General features: G+C 28.2%; 1 protein-coding gene across 3 annotated transcripts in view; it reads right to left on the bottom strand.

The window, feature by feature from the left end:
* The window catches only part of LOC129964016 (neuron navigator 2-like), a 654,345-nt gene that overhangs the window by 403,407 nt on the left and 237,317 nt on the right, over window positions 1-13,621 (bottom strand). For all 3 annotated transcript variants that reach the window (XM_056078676.1, XM_056078675.1, XM_056078677.1), the window contains exons 4-6: window positions 3,267-3,339; window positions 1,378-1,588; window positions 242-393 (exon numbers count right to left, since the gene is read on the bottom strand). In XM_056078676.1, coding sequence (XP_055934651.1) covers window positions 242-393; window positions 1,378-1,588; window positions 3,267-3,339 — 436 coding nt within the window. The remainder of the gene's footprint in view (window positions 1-241; window positions 394-1,377; window positions 1,589-3,266; window positions 3,340-13,621) is intronic.

Here is a 13,621-nt window from a genome sequence, read left to right as displayed (position 1 = left end):
ACTCTAAAATACAATATACAAAATAAATTCTTTTGCCTCGGCCTAACTTTATAAGGATGACTACCAGGTACAAATTAGTGCTTATTTATTTTTATTATTTAAAACTATTTTGATAATTTCAAGAAAGTTTTAAAGCAGCAACACATAATTTATTATCCAGAAATTTTTAATAAATATATATATATATATATATATATATATAAATGCGACAAACAATTAATGTTTTGGAAAGTACACTTACCTTGTTGTCCGGTAGATGACGCCACCAGCTTGTTCTTCCGAGAGCCTGCCACTGCGGACGGATTAGATGAGGATGGAATGGAGCTCCCAGCATCTTTGTTACTGGGGCAAGGGATGCTACGCCCGCTTGATGGACGAAAAGGCGATGGAAGCCTAAAATAAAGTGTGAAAAAGCATATAGATTTATGAAATTTTTCAAGAATGAATAGTAAATCTATTTTAAGGAAATTACTTTTCCATATATTGCTTTGTAATGCTTTTGTTCTTTTATCTGTTTCCATGATTTCAAACAAACATTATTATTCAAATGACTAATCCTGTAGGAATACTAGAGATATAATAATAAATATTTCCATTCATAAGAAAATCGTTATGAATCCACTTATGAACTGAAACATAGGAAATATATTTTAAAGAATGATATAGATTTCTCGATCTGAGAGGAAATACATGTAGTAAGGTTATATAAATTAGTAAATTGTACTCGCCAAATATCAAGAAAACAAACAGTAGAAATCGATCTAAATGTATGTGTGTGAAATATACTCTGAATAAAACAGCATACTTTCCCAAATAAACTTTTATCGAAGAAAAATTGGTATAGAAACATTATTGTATTATACTGCTTCTTTTTTGAAATATATACATTGTTGCTAATACACATCTTCATTTTCAGTTGCTCATGTAATACAAATTCCAATTATATTAAGCATTTCATATCAATTTTTTAAATATGGAATGCGTGGTCAGTTAGTTAAATTAATGAAAATATTATACAAGCTTTAGCTTAGAAAAAATATTACTCAAGCTCCTTCGACATCTTAGCATAAACTTTATTTTAACACAGTTAATTCGCTAAAACAGTTAAAGTTTCTAAATATTGTGTGCTTTTATTGCTTACTTCTAAGGAAAAAAAAATAGTTGTATCAGTGGAAAATCTCTACATTAAAATACTATCAACATATTAAAATTCTTTTTTTTGGCATAAATTTATTATTTATAATCTGAAGGAGAGAAACTTATATGAATTTCATTTCTTTGTTCTCAAAAAGTATTGTTTTTTCTAAACATTTATATAATAACTTGATTTTAAATAAGTTTCTCTTTGATAATCAAGATGATTTTTAAAAAACTTACTTTGAGAGCATATCACTCCCAAGAGATGGCGGCACCATTCCTGACTTCACTACCGCAGCCGTGTTGACGTTAGTTGAAGTAGCAGAAGAGGTGACGGTTGAATTAGCAGTGTTTTTTGAAGCAACACTGCTAGAATTTTTTTGAGCTTGTTTGTATCTTGACAAGTTAAAGAATAAGCTCAGGATTACTTTCAAATTTCCTTCTCGTACATCTAAGAAAGTAAGAAGTAAAAATGAATAATAATAATAATAAATGTAAATTAATAAGTGAAATTATAAATCAGTAAGAGATTTTTCTTCCTTTCTTATTATTTTATTATCAATTATTTTGCATAAAAGATTGATACTCAAATTGTTATTATCTTTAGACAGATTTAAGATTAATCCAATTAAAACATTCTCGAATAAACCATAAATTTTCCTGAATTTATTGGAAATTTAGTTTCATTCGATATGATTTTTTTTTTTTACTGTGTTCAAAAGGAAATACAAATAATTATTAAATAAATCATAAATAATAAAAATATCTTAAATTGTTATTTATTGCAAAATTATTTTTTAAATATACTGATAATATATTTTACTTATATATTAATAATTTATAAGTAAATAATTAATTAATGGTAATATATTTTACTTTTGGAGCAATTTTGTGAATTTATCACTCAATATGCATATATTTGAATCTCAAAATAAATCATAGAATTAGCTGTTTGCTTACTCAAAAAAATTGTTCAATTAAAAAAAATTATTAAAACTTTTTATTCTGATTAAGAAAAATGACAAACACTTTTTTAAATTATTGTGTCCTTACAGGAGATTAATTTAGCTGTTAAATAATCACCTAATTGAAACAATTTTATATAATAATATAACATATCATAAAATATTTTAATATATTAAAATAATGTATCACAAATTTAAAAAAAATTATCAATTTGTTAATACCTTCTGACATATTTGTAATTTTTAAATATTAAAACAGAAAATCAAAAACTTTTTATTTCTTTTCTTCTGCAGATTCAAATATTTATTTTTTTATATTATGAACTAATTATTTTTAGAATCTTTATTTAAATTGTCAAAACAGTGTCATAGTGTCATAGTTTTTTTAAAGAAGTTTGGTATTGTGTTAAGATTATTAAAAATGAAACCTTTAACAAATATGTTTCATCTATAAATTATTTAAGCTCAGTTTTTTTAATTCAAAATTTTAGTTCTATAAAAAAACATTTAGAAACCAAATTAAAGATAACATTTTCGGAGAATAAAAAAAGTTTAATGGAATTCTCTAATTACGGGAAAAAAAGATAACAGACAAATAAATTTGAATTTCTAAAATTCAAATTAATTCTGTTGTATATATTTTTAACCTTTGGCACTCGGAAAAATAATTCGATGTAAAATCATTCCCCTAATACAAGGGTCTGTTTATTGTTTCGAAAAATAAATACATACAATTGTTTCAAATTTAATTTCCCCGAAAAGTTAATTTACATCTTTTTTCCTTTCTGTAGGTATTTTTAACAATTAAATTTTTTTTAAAAATAAAACATCAAAATGATGTACCGTCTTGAATGGTGAGTGAGCGGTATCCTCCGAGTGTAAAGGGTTAATTTTTAGCATTTTCCACAAAAGAATGAATTTGTTGTGAAAAAATAAAAATGTAAAGTTCTTATCTTATTAAATTTTTTTTATATATTTACAGTACGATTATAAAATATTTACATAAAATGAGTCATTATGAGGTTATCATACGCAATATGACTGCTTTTTGTATACCGAAGACTCTAAACCAGATTTAGATGGTGCTGACAGAGAGCAATTATTCACTGTCAACTGTCATCAAAATTAATCATGACCGTATATAAAATGCAGAGGATATTTTACCTTTCGAAGTGACTCCCTCTATGGATACGCCCAGCTCCCCGATGAAGGAGAGACACTGCGTGATGTTTTCCACCTGGAACGAAAAAGGAAACGTATGTTAAAAGATTTCTGAACAATCATCGTTGGATGCAATTGAATTTTGAGTAAATTGTACTATTTTATAGTTTAAATAAATTTGGTAGATAAAAATATTTATTCGTGTCGTTTCTTTTCATATTGTTCAGAATTGTTTAGTTTAATATTATATATTTATTACCTACTGTTTATTACAACAAGGAATTAAAATTTAACCAAGAAATCCTTATTATTCTATGTTTATAATATTTCGATAATAATTATGCTTATGCAAATAATCGTAATCAGTAGTTTGTTTTTAAATATACTTTTCTAAAGAAAAAAAATAAAACATTGTGATATTCTTTCTTGAATTTCAGGATATCAAATCTAAAAGGAAGAAATCATATTTTCCACATTATATATTTCTGAAATATATATAAAAAAACTTTATAAACACGGCATATTTAATAATAATAATAAAAAAAAGATAAGTTCATTCTGTCAAAAGTCGTTTATGGCAAATCTTTTTTCTGCGATTGTTGGCACAGTCCACACCTTTGTATGCAAATCTATCTACGTACGGCACCCTGATGGAAGCGAAGTGCTATCCAGTCTATTTTAGCCCTGCTTGAATAAATATTGGTTTTCCGCGCTTATGAAACGGAGGTTTTTAAACTTCGATGCGAATTGACTTAAGAATGTAAACATTGCATAACCGCGTATTATCGCGGAGTTAAGTACATCTGCCTTCCGTATTCTTAAGAAGAAAGGGGAGGAAATAAAAAGAGAATTCCTCTTTTGAGAGGTTTACGAAAATATTTTTTCTTAAGAAATGGAGGAGGTAACTAAACTTTTCATTCAATACTTGAAAAAGTTTTATAACGGTGCAAAAAAAAAAAATATATTCGTAGAAAATATGTTAGTTTTTTTTTATTTTTCATTTTCGGATTGGAGTTGGGGATTAAAAATGCAGATGTTTTTGCGTGTAGACTGCGCATATATCCATGTTGCATACACTGCTTTGAAGCTATTTGACAACTGATTCATAATATCTATTTTATTAAAGGAATAGAAGATTTTTTTTTCTTGATATTTCTGCAATGAAATCGCAGTTATTAAATAGCAACATTATGTTTAAAGCAGTGCTTAGCCAAATATTTTTGACTCGTATTAACATTGCTGAATTTTAATTTTTTTCATTGCGTCTAAATATAAATTTTAAAATAATACATTACTGCAAATTTCAATTCAATTCAATTGTAAGATTATGTAAAAAAATGAATAAAATACTGCACAAATAATTTTTTTAACAAAATAATTATAATATTTAACAAAATAGATACATCTGTTAGTCATTTCAGTTTGCTTATAAACCAGTTTTTCCTGGAAAATATCAAAATGTGGAAAAATACATAATAGTAATGCTATTGTATTAAAATGTTGAGTTATCTCCACAGTGGGTCTCTTTCGGTTATGTTACCAAATAAAAAGAGGAGAAAATTAAACATCGATTTTTTTCGCATCTAAATAAAAAATTATTAATCTCTATGGGAAAAAAGGAGAAAGCTGTAGTTATTTAAAATACCTATAAAATGTGTTGTTAAACATTACCGTAGCTTAGTTAAGTCAGGAATAAGTTTTATAAAAGTATAAATTTGGAAATTATATTATATAAAATATCAGGGACACTTGAAGAATACCACTTAAATAAAGATTACATAGAAAAAATAACTAATAACGATTTCAGATCTACATATTCATTACTTTTTTGAAAACTACGACTTTTTTTGGAAAAAAAATCGAAATTCTCAAAAAAATATCTGTCAAAATTCGCGATCTAAAAGTTTTGTTCTCTGATTTCAAAAGATATTATAAATGATCATTTTTTAGAAAAGGTAGTAGAATATAAATATGAATTTAATATTTCGTTTCAAATATCAATCAGTAATGCATTTTTCAATGATTTTAGCGCTCGCGAACAATATTTGAGAATTCCAAATGCAGCAAACTCGGATGTTTTTTTAAAAATCTATTATTGTAACAACACTTTTAGAATAAGATTTTCTTTCGATTTTAAAATTCTGGCAGGTGAAAAAAATTACATAAAGACATTTTTGGCCAAATCTGTTTTTCTATACGAAATTGGATTCAAAAAAAAATTAAGCAAATAACGATTTTAAAAGTTTAGCAGCTATTCCGTTCTACGTAGCATGAACTTTAGTGGAATTCTAAATTCTCTCAAATAAAAAAAATAAATAAATATATTTTTCAAATTTTGCATTGTTTTAAAATTTACTTTTTATTTAATTAAATTATTATATCACATTTCACTGTATTTTATAGGTCTTTTAAGCATCTATAACATTTAAACTAAAATTTTCCCACTAAAATTAATATATATATATATATATATATATATATATATATATATATAAATTTGAGTGGGAAAATTTTCGATGCAGGAAACCAATGTTTGAATTCACCCCCCCCCCCTCCTCATCCAGTGTAATACCCGGATGCAGTTTCAGAAACTTGTTCTGGATAGTTCAAGCAATAACAGAAAACAATAAAAGTGTTGTTATGTACTTTTTCCAAGTCAAAATAAAATTCGACTGGACTACAAATCGACAGATAAAGCTATATAATGATACCCTCATTTTTTCCCTCACATTTTAGGCGATGGTTGATTTTAGCTGCAAATGGTACTGCAGCTAATACGGCCTTCTAAAATTCCTAAAAACAATATGTAGCAATTTAAATAATTTCTTGAGTTTTAAATATTAGTAAAAAATTATATATCTCAGCACCCTTGTGAGATTTGGTTGCTCTAAAAAGCTCGATTGCCGTAAATGGTTCCGTCCTTTTACATTGATCGTTTGTAAAAAAAATTTCAAACTTAGGAAAAAAGAAAATATTTATTAGTATTTCATTTGAAAATCGAATATGTTTCGGTCCTCTAATTTACAATAAAACATGAACGGCAGCTATATTTTTCGATTTGTTAATTTATATGCGATTGAAAACATTCTATCCAAAATATATCATCTAATGTCATTATTTGTAAACAATATCAACTAAATACAGAATTTAAAAAAAGTCTCCAATAAATAATAATTTAGAGAAGAGGGAATCTGAAATTTCATTCTTTCTGTATTTTATATAATATTAGATCTCAACAAATAGATGGAATATGTCCCTTGCGAGTTGAAGATGAATGACGTTAATGAAAAGACGGTGACGATTTTATTACATCTCCAAACAAAGGGTGTCCGTTCCGTCCTTTCACTTATTGGACATTTATTCTTCTATCATTTCAGAATAAAAGGGGACCAGAAAATGAAATTTTTCTTCTTGTCCTTTATACAATTGTCTCTAAAATTAATAAAAGATAATAAGTGCGTGAGTATGGTGGCTTGTTACAGGATAGACCACTTGAAGCTGAACTGCCAAATTTGGCATGAATTAAAAATTAAGCCAAATGTTAGCTTTTCCCGCGATAACGTTCGAAAATATTACAAAATTTATAATGACTTTTACACTTTAAGAACATTACATTTAAAAATCCACAACTCTTTTACAACATTTAAATATTCAAAATATTGTTTTTGATGATAATTTAATAATCATGCATTTTTTGGTAAATTTTGGCAATTTTTAAAAAAAATATTTTTTGTCTATTTTCCTAATTATTATTATAAAATTATTTTGCCTCATTTATAACAATAAATTGCATTGTTACCCCGAAATTCAAATCCTTGTCACTGTTTTTTTTAAATTATTTTTTTTTGTATAAGTTTACATCATTATTGAAAATTACAGTGGAAACATCATGTTTAAAATCTTTATATTTTACAAGCTGAAAATAAAGTTGAATAACTATATCATAAAACTTAGAAGATAGACGAACCGGACATTTATGTTTTTAACATTGCTATGATGTCATGGGATTGACCTCCATTAGAAAGGCTCATGTACGCAAGGAAGGTGCATGTGCAATGTTAGATAACTAATAGTCTCTGAAAATTCGACAGACACATAGTCATAAATTATATATAAATGAAATTAAATATGACAATATCCCTGATGAACTAGCTGGTTGCCAGAGGCGACAGCAATAAAGATGAAATGAATGCGTGTTTCTTTGTGTTATACAGGCCAGGCGCTACAAATGCCATCATTACAAACGATTTCCTATATGTTAATAATTGCCTGGTGAAAGACCACCAGTCAACCTACGATGGCTTAAACAAAATTAGAGAGAGAGAGAGAAAAAAAAGGTTAAATCGAAACCTCCCCCCACCCCAGGCGGTCTTTGACTGACCTAAAATAATTATTCTGAACTTAATAACTTAAAATCAAGTGATGATTTAAACTTTCATCACTCCATCAGTTTTAATTACAGTACCTGTCCCATGAAAAAATAATTTTACTATTGTAATTGGCTTTAACGCGTCCTTTTTCAATCGAAGATAATTATTTTCAATCAATTTTGATAGTATTAAAACATATTGTATTACCATATATAATTTTATTGTCCATGCATGCATTCAATAAACTTTCCCACATAATTTAATCTGTAACTTGCGTTGTTTTTTTCGTAAATTATACAGCACTTACAATTTGAAGTTTTTTTAAAAATTAACTTCTTGGATTAAAGCTAAGTTTTTTTTTATGTCAAATGTTTATTTATTTAATTGTGCTTATTAACCACATTCCAGCTATTAATCGTCAAAAAATTACCACAGATCGCAAGTTAATAGATTCTTTCGTAAGTATAACTTGTTTATGTTCGCAATTGGTTAATACAAAAATACTACTTAATTTCTGAGCCTCGTTTTATAATCTGATTGTTCATTTGATTCGAGAACCTTAAGTTAACTTATAATTAATCTACATTATCTATTTGCACATTACATCTCTTAAGTAATTTAGTTTCTTGCTAGCTTATTTCTAGACCAATTTTTTGCAGCTAAAGCGAGGGTTAATTTGGGACTGATTCCAGTAATTTTAAAATCATGTCCAGACGATGAGAATGATATCGGGTTTAGTTTAGTTTAGTTTAGTTATATTAACGTCCCGTTGTAAAGCAACACTAGGGCTATTTTGGGACGGACCTCGTCATTTTGAACCGTAGTCAGATGACTAGGACGGCACCTGAGCTGGCACCCCCTTCTCCACGCCACACCATCGGGAGGACGTTTGGCATGACGGATTTAACGTGGAATAGACCCGCTTACACTACGGTTCTTCGGTGAAATCGGGTCTCGAACCTGAAACCTTATGGCTCACAAGCCGAGACCTTACCACCAGGCCACCGCGGCCCAATGATATCGGGTTATGACCTCCCTTGCAGACTTTAATCACATATCATAGGGTGGACATTTTACTTTTGATAACTGTATCCTATAATTATTTTTGCTTTTTTCATAATCTAATTAGACGAGACCTTCCTCTAAGAGTATGTGCTGCTTTACTAATTTAATTAAAAATCCAGAGGATGTTTGAGATATTTGTGGATTATGTGTCATTTTTGTATCGAATTATAGCATCTTTTAATGATTTAATTTTAATTCATAAGTCTGAGAAGTTACAATTCTGTGCTTATATGATAAACAGACATGGCATTAAAGGAATAACGCACATTTGTCCCTTATACATAATCTTTCCTAGAAACGGGTCCTACAAATCCGAAATCAAGATTTTACTACGCCCCATCTTTTCTCCAAAAAGAAAGATTAAGAAAAAGGATCCGTGATTTAATTCATTTTCTTATATTTTAATCTACTTCGCCTTATTATATTATAATTTGTCAAAAGTTTAGAAACTTTTTTAATTTAACTTTTTTTTAGTAATACTTGGCACAAATTTCCCCATGAAGAATTAAAAAAAAAAACCCGTAGAAATAATTATTTTTCCAACACCTTTCCAAATATTTTTTCTTCAATCATTATTTTACAATAACATTAGAAAATACTTTTCTTGCCCTTTGGAAAAAAAAATGAATTTAAACTTTTGTTTTTCTAAGTTTTATGAAACACATCTTTACTGTACTTGAGGGATTATTATATCTTTCGTTAGAATATTTTTTTTTTTCAAAAAAGACAGAGCTATAGAGTTTCCACATAACCACGAGAAAAAAGAATTAATTTTTTTCTTTTTCTTCAGTACTCTTTTTCCATGGAGAATTAATTTATTCGCCTCAGATAGTCAGCTAAGTCTTCTTTAACAGAGATTTAACATCGGTCCAATAAAAAAAAAGAAAAAGATCTAAACCAGAAAAAAAAATTGCTAATGAGACCAAACAATGTATAATGCACTACAGCTGTATTCTTTTTATGGAAAAAATTGGAAGATTTCTTTCTTTTTAATAAAGAAATTAAAAAAATATATCTTTTTTTCTTTAAACAATAAAAAGAAGCAATAGATAAAAAAAAAATGGCGTCTCAATGCAGACGTGAAAATTGATCTTGTTTAAACTAAATTAACGAGACGTTTACAGATTTAAGGTTTGGCTGCACTGATCGATCAGACGATATTATTAAGAACATTAGCGGCAGCTGTGGAAAGCAGAGTTAAATATATCTCCAAAGAAGGAATAATTAATATATTCCTTCCCGTGGAAATTAATTATGGAACTTCTTAATTGAAATCTGAGAGCGAAGAATGCACGCTATGAAGAAATTGCAATGAAAGGCTAATATAATGTCAGATTTGTTTTTTTAATTAAAAGTTTGTTGTTTGGAACGTTTTCTAAAGAATGCGCATAATCATCAGCGATAGAAGGTTTAAGAAAGTTTACAAACATGTATACAATTGTATTAGGAAAACAGTAGCGTATTTCGTCAAAAAAAATGTATTGCTACTAATAATAAAGTTAAATGTATGACTGTGCCGCTGCTTTACAGACCAAATAGTTTGAACTAGAACTACAAAACGTAGTATACGCATATTTTGGAAGGATAAAAATGGATGACTAGGAGCCATTTTTTTGAAAGTATTTCTTTTTACGGTTTTAATTGGTTAAAAATGTTTATTATTTTGGAAATATTTTTTGAATCTTTTCTAGATCAGACAATCTGTTCAGTAGAGAACCTATACATACACATTCTTCTTAATGCTTTGTACAGATAATTAATATTAAAATCAAAATTCGAACAAGTGAAGCCAATCTTAAATTAGTCTGAAACTGTTCAGGTAAAAGCTAGAAATTTAAATAAAAATTAAATGTAACAACGCTTTCTTTGTAGCATTATCAAAATATGTCACATAATTTTATCAAAAAATGACTGCAACATTTTTGAGATTGTGCATTTCATAAAAAAATTTGTGACATGCATTTTGGAAGATGAACTCACCTCAAAGAGCTGTCATGTCAGCAGATAGACAGATACGCATAAATCCAAAAATGAGTTTTTCAGATTTAATGACGTTTGAAGCGTGGAGATCTGTCAAATTCTCAATTTCAAATTTTTGGAGAATTACAATAATTTCTTTTTAATTTTCGTATAAGGAAAAGTAAAAGAGGGATATTATTAAAATTAATTAAAGGCAATTCCTTTCCGGCTCAGGAAACTAGTTCGTAAATAACTGATACGTAAAAATTCGAATCTTCTGTATTTCGTTAAAGAGCAATTAGAAATGACAGGTTACGTAGCTACATTTTAGACTTCCATTCTGCAGAATTTTTTTACAGCTTATAAATTATTCAATTAGTCAACATTCACGATCAAGAAAGATATGTTTAGATGATAAAATGCATTAAATGAGATGATTTAATTTTTTCCCGATAATTGAACACTCATTTGATCCAATCTAGTACCAAAAACTCTCACTGTTAAACGATCACCATCATTAAGCAAATGATATCTTGTTTATCATTTCGCATGTTTCTGTAAATCAATATGTTTCTTTCTTTTTTTACAGCTAATTAAGCATTTGATATGTAGCTGATGCAGAAAAAAAAATAGCGATAAAATTTATTCATGCAATAGTTTAATTTACTTCTTCCATCTGCTTTTTTCATCTTATAAATATCAATTTATTAGGCAGATTTAATTAAGATGCAATCCCTTATGAAAAGTTGTAAAATATATATCATGCGTTAAATTAATAGGTAATCTCTTGAAGGAACATAGAGAGTGAATAATAGATTAAGTGCTGATGAATTTCAAAACATTTCTTCTGCAATTGATGTGGGCTCAAATAAGTGTGAACATAAATAAAATACAAGCGCTCTAAATTCAATTATAGCGTTGCGAATCTTGGTAGCATTAACTGCAAAAGTGTCAAAAGTATGTTGTCGATCAGGGTAGGTAAAAAAATGATACCTGACAATAGTATCATTTAAATATAAAACTGCATTCGTTCTAATATCGATTCATTAATTCTACAGGAGAAATGGCATGAAAATTTAATTTTTGTGTTTCACGACACGATTGCTCAATCGTATTTAACCACAAAATGTAGTATCAAAGATGCGAATGAATATGTGTTTCTTAAAATAAGAGTTTTCGAAATTTATTGTTGAACTTTTTTTCCTCTTTTGGAAACGATTTAAACATCGTTTGGTAAATATTTTTAAAAATAAATAATTTCTATTTTCTAGGCTTGAATATGCGTAATTATGAATGTGAGTATATGAATTATTTATTGGTATGAAATAATAAAAGATTCGAGGAAATTCTATTGCTTAGAGTTTTTTATTGCTGATGGACCTAATTCTATGCTGATATCGATATGCGATAGATAACCTAACTCTGGATAAAGCGAAATCGAATTTTTATCAAGATTTCCTGTAATTATTGTTGGAAAGAGAGATATACAGGTATTCTTAATGAATGATTCAATGATCCAATACTGTTTTTGGTCACCATTTGGCGATCCGGATCTTGGCGACATAAAGGAAGACTCTGGAAAATGTCCGAATTATAGTCCTATGTAACATCACATTTTGTCGTGAGATTATCTAAGGCGAAGTGGTCTGCCGAAGAAACAACTATATCTTTGGATTGTTAATTGCATTGGAAACTCGTGACACAGAGCCCTGCAGATTGTCCTGTTATTTGCTGATTGTTCTGTTATCCTGCCATTCCTCATCTGTTGTGTGTTATTAATATTTACATGTGCCATTCTTTGTATATACTTTGGTTGCAATTCGAACTCTCTCGTGGAATTATATATCATATATTTTGTAGAATTTTATTCCCCGTGCATTCCTCTGACGATTTTCCTAACAATAGTTTATGTTTCATCTCTTCATCTCTCGTGATTAAAATTACAGCGAGCAATTTTTCAATTATCTGCCGCTAAAATCTTTTAAAATAACTCTTTCTCTCTTTAGCACACACACAGAGAGAGAATCTATCTATCTGTCTGTCTGTCTGTCGAGAGAGAGAGAGAGAGAGAGATTATTTTATTTTATTTTTATTTAATTATTACAAATATCTATCAATTTATTTATTAAAAATATATATCTATTTTTATTTATTTTTATCTTTATTTACAAATATCTACCATTTCTTAAATCTTATCTTGTAAGTTGCTTAAGAAATGGTAAGTCTGGATTTATATTTATTTCTTAAGGCCATTTTGGGATGAGACACTTGCTAATTTCACAAATAATTAAAATTGGGCTATAAAGGCTAAATTGTACTATAAATGATATCAAAAATGCCATATCAATTTAAATAGAAATTGTTGGCAACGAATGATACATTTATTTAACAACAAACATTTAAAGAACAAAAATTTTCTATTAGATCCATAGCAGAATAACATTGCATTGGCAACCACACTATAATTTTCACAAGTTATTTCATTTTTAACCTTTCGAGTTATCAATAAAGCTCAATGTTTACGAAAAAAAACTTTACCTGATACAAACTTTTAAACTTGCACAGAAAGCAATTTTATCCCTTCCATTCATAAACAAAATGAAAGGAAAAATCATTTGTGGGAAAATCCAATATTAGGATCTCTTTACATCTGCTTCTTTTTTTATATCTGAAAACATATTTCAGCTTTAATCGACCAATACCTATTGTGTTTCCTCTCAAAAACGATTCTGGCATTTGTAGTGGGAGTAAGTATGGAAAAACTCTACTCACATTTGCAGATGAGAGTAAATATTTTCCCGATTTAATACACACTATCTAACCATCTCTTGTGAGGACGAAAAAAAAATGGGTTGGTGAAACTTCTTTGTCCTTTGAGGGGGAGGGGGATGTTGATGAAAGGGATGGAGAGAAAGAAGATGCAAGCGATAACTTGGGGAAATGAGGACGACCCCACAGTAAATC

The sequence above is a fragment of the Argiope bruennichi genome, chromosome 3 (assembly GCF_947563725.1).
Source record: "Argiope bruennichi chromosome 3, qqArgBrue1.1, whole genome shotgun sequence".
Taxonomy (NCBI): Eukaryota; Metazoa; Arthropoda; class Arachnida; order Araneae; family Araneidae; genus Argiope; species Argiope bruennichi.
Note: the sequence above shows the minus strand (reverse complement) of the source record. Positions and strands in the feature narration are given on the sequence as shown.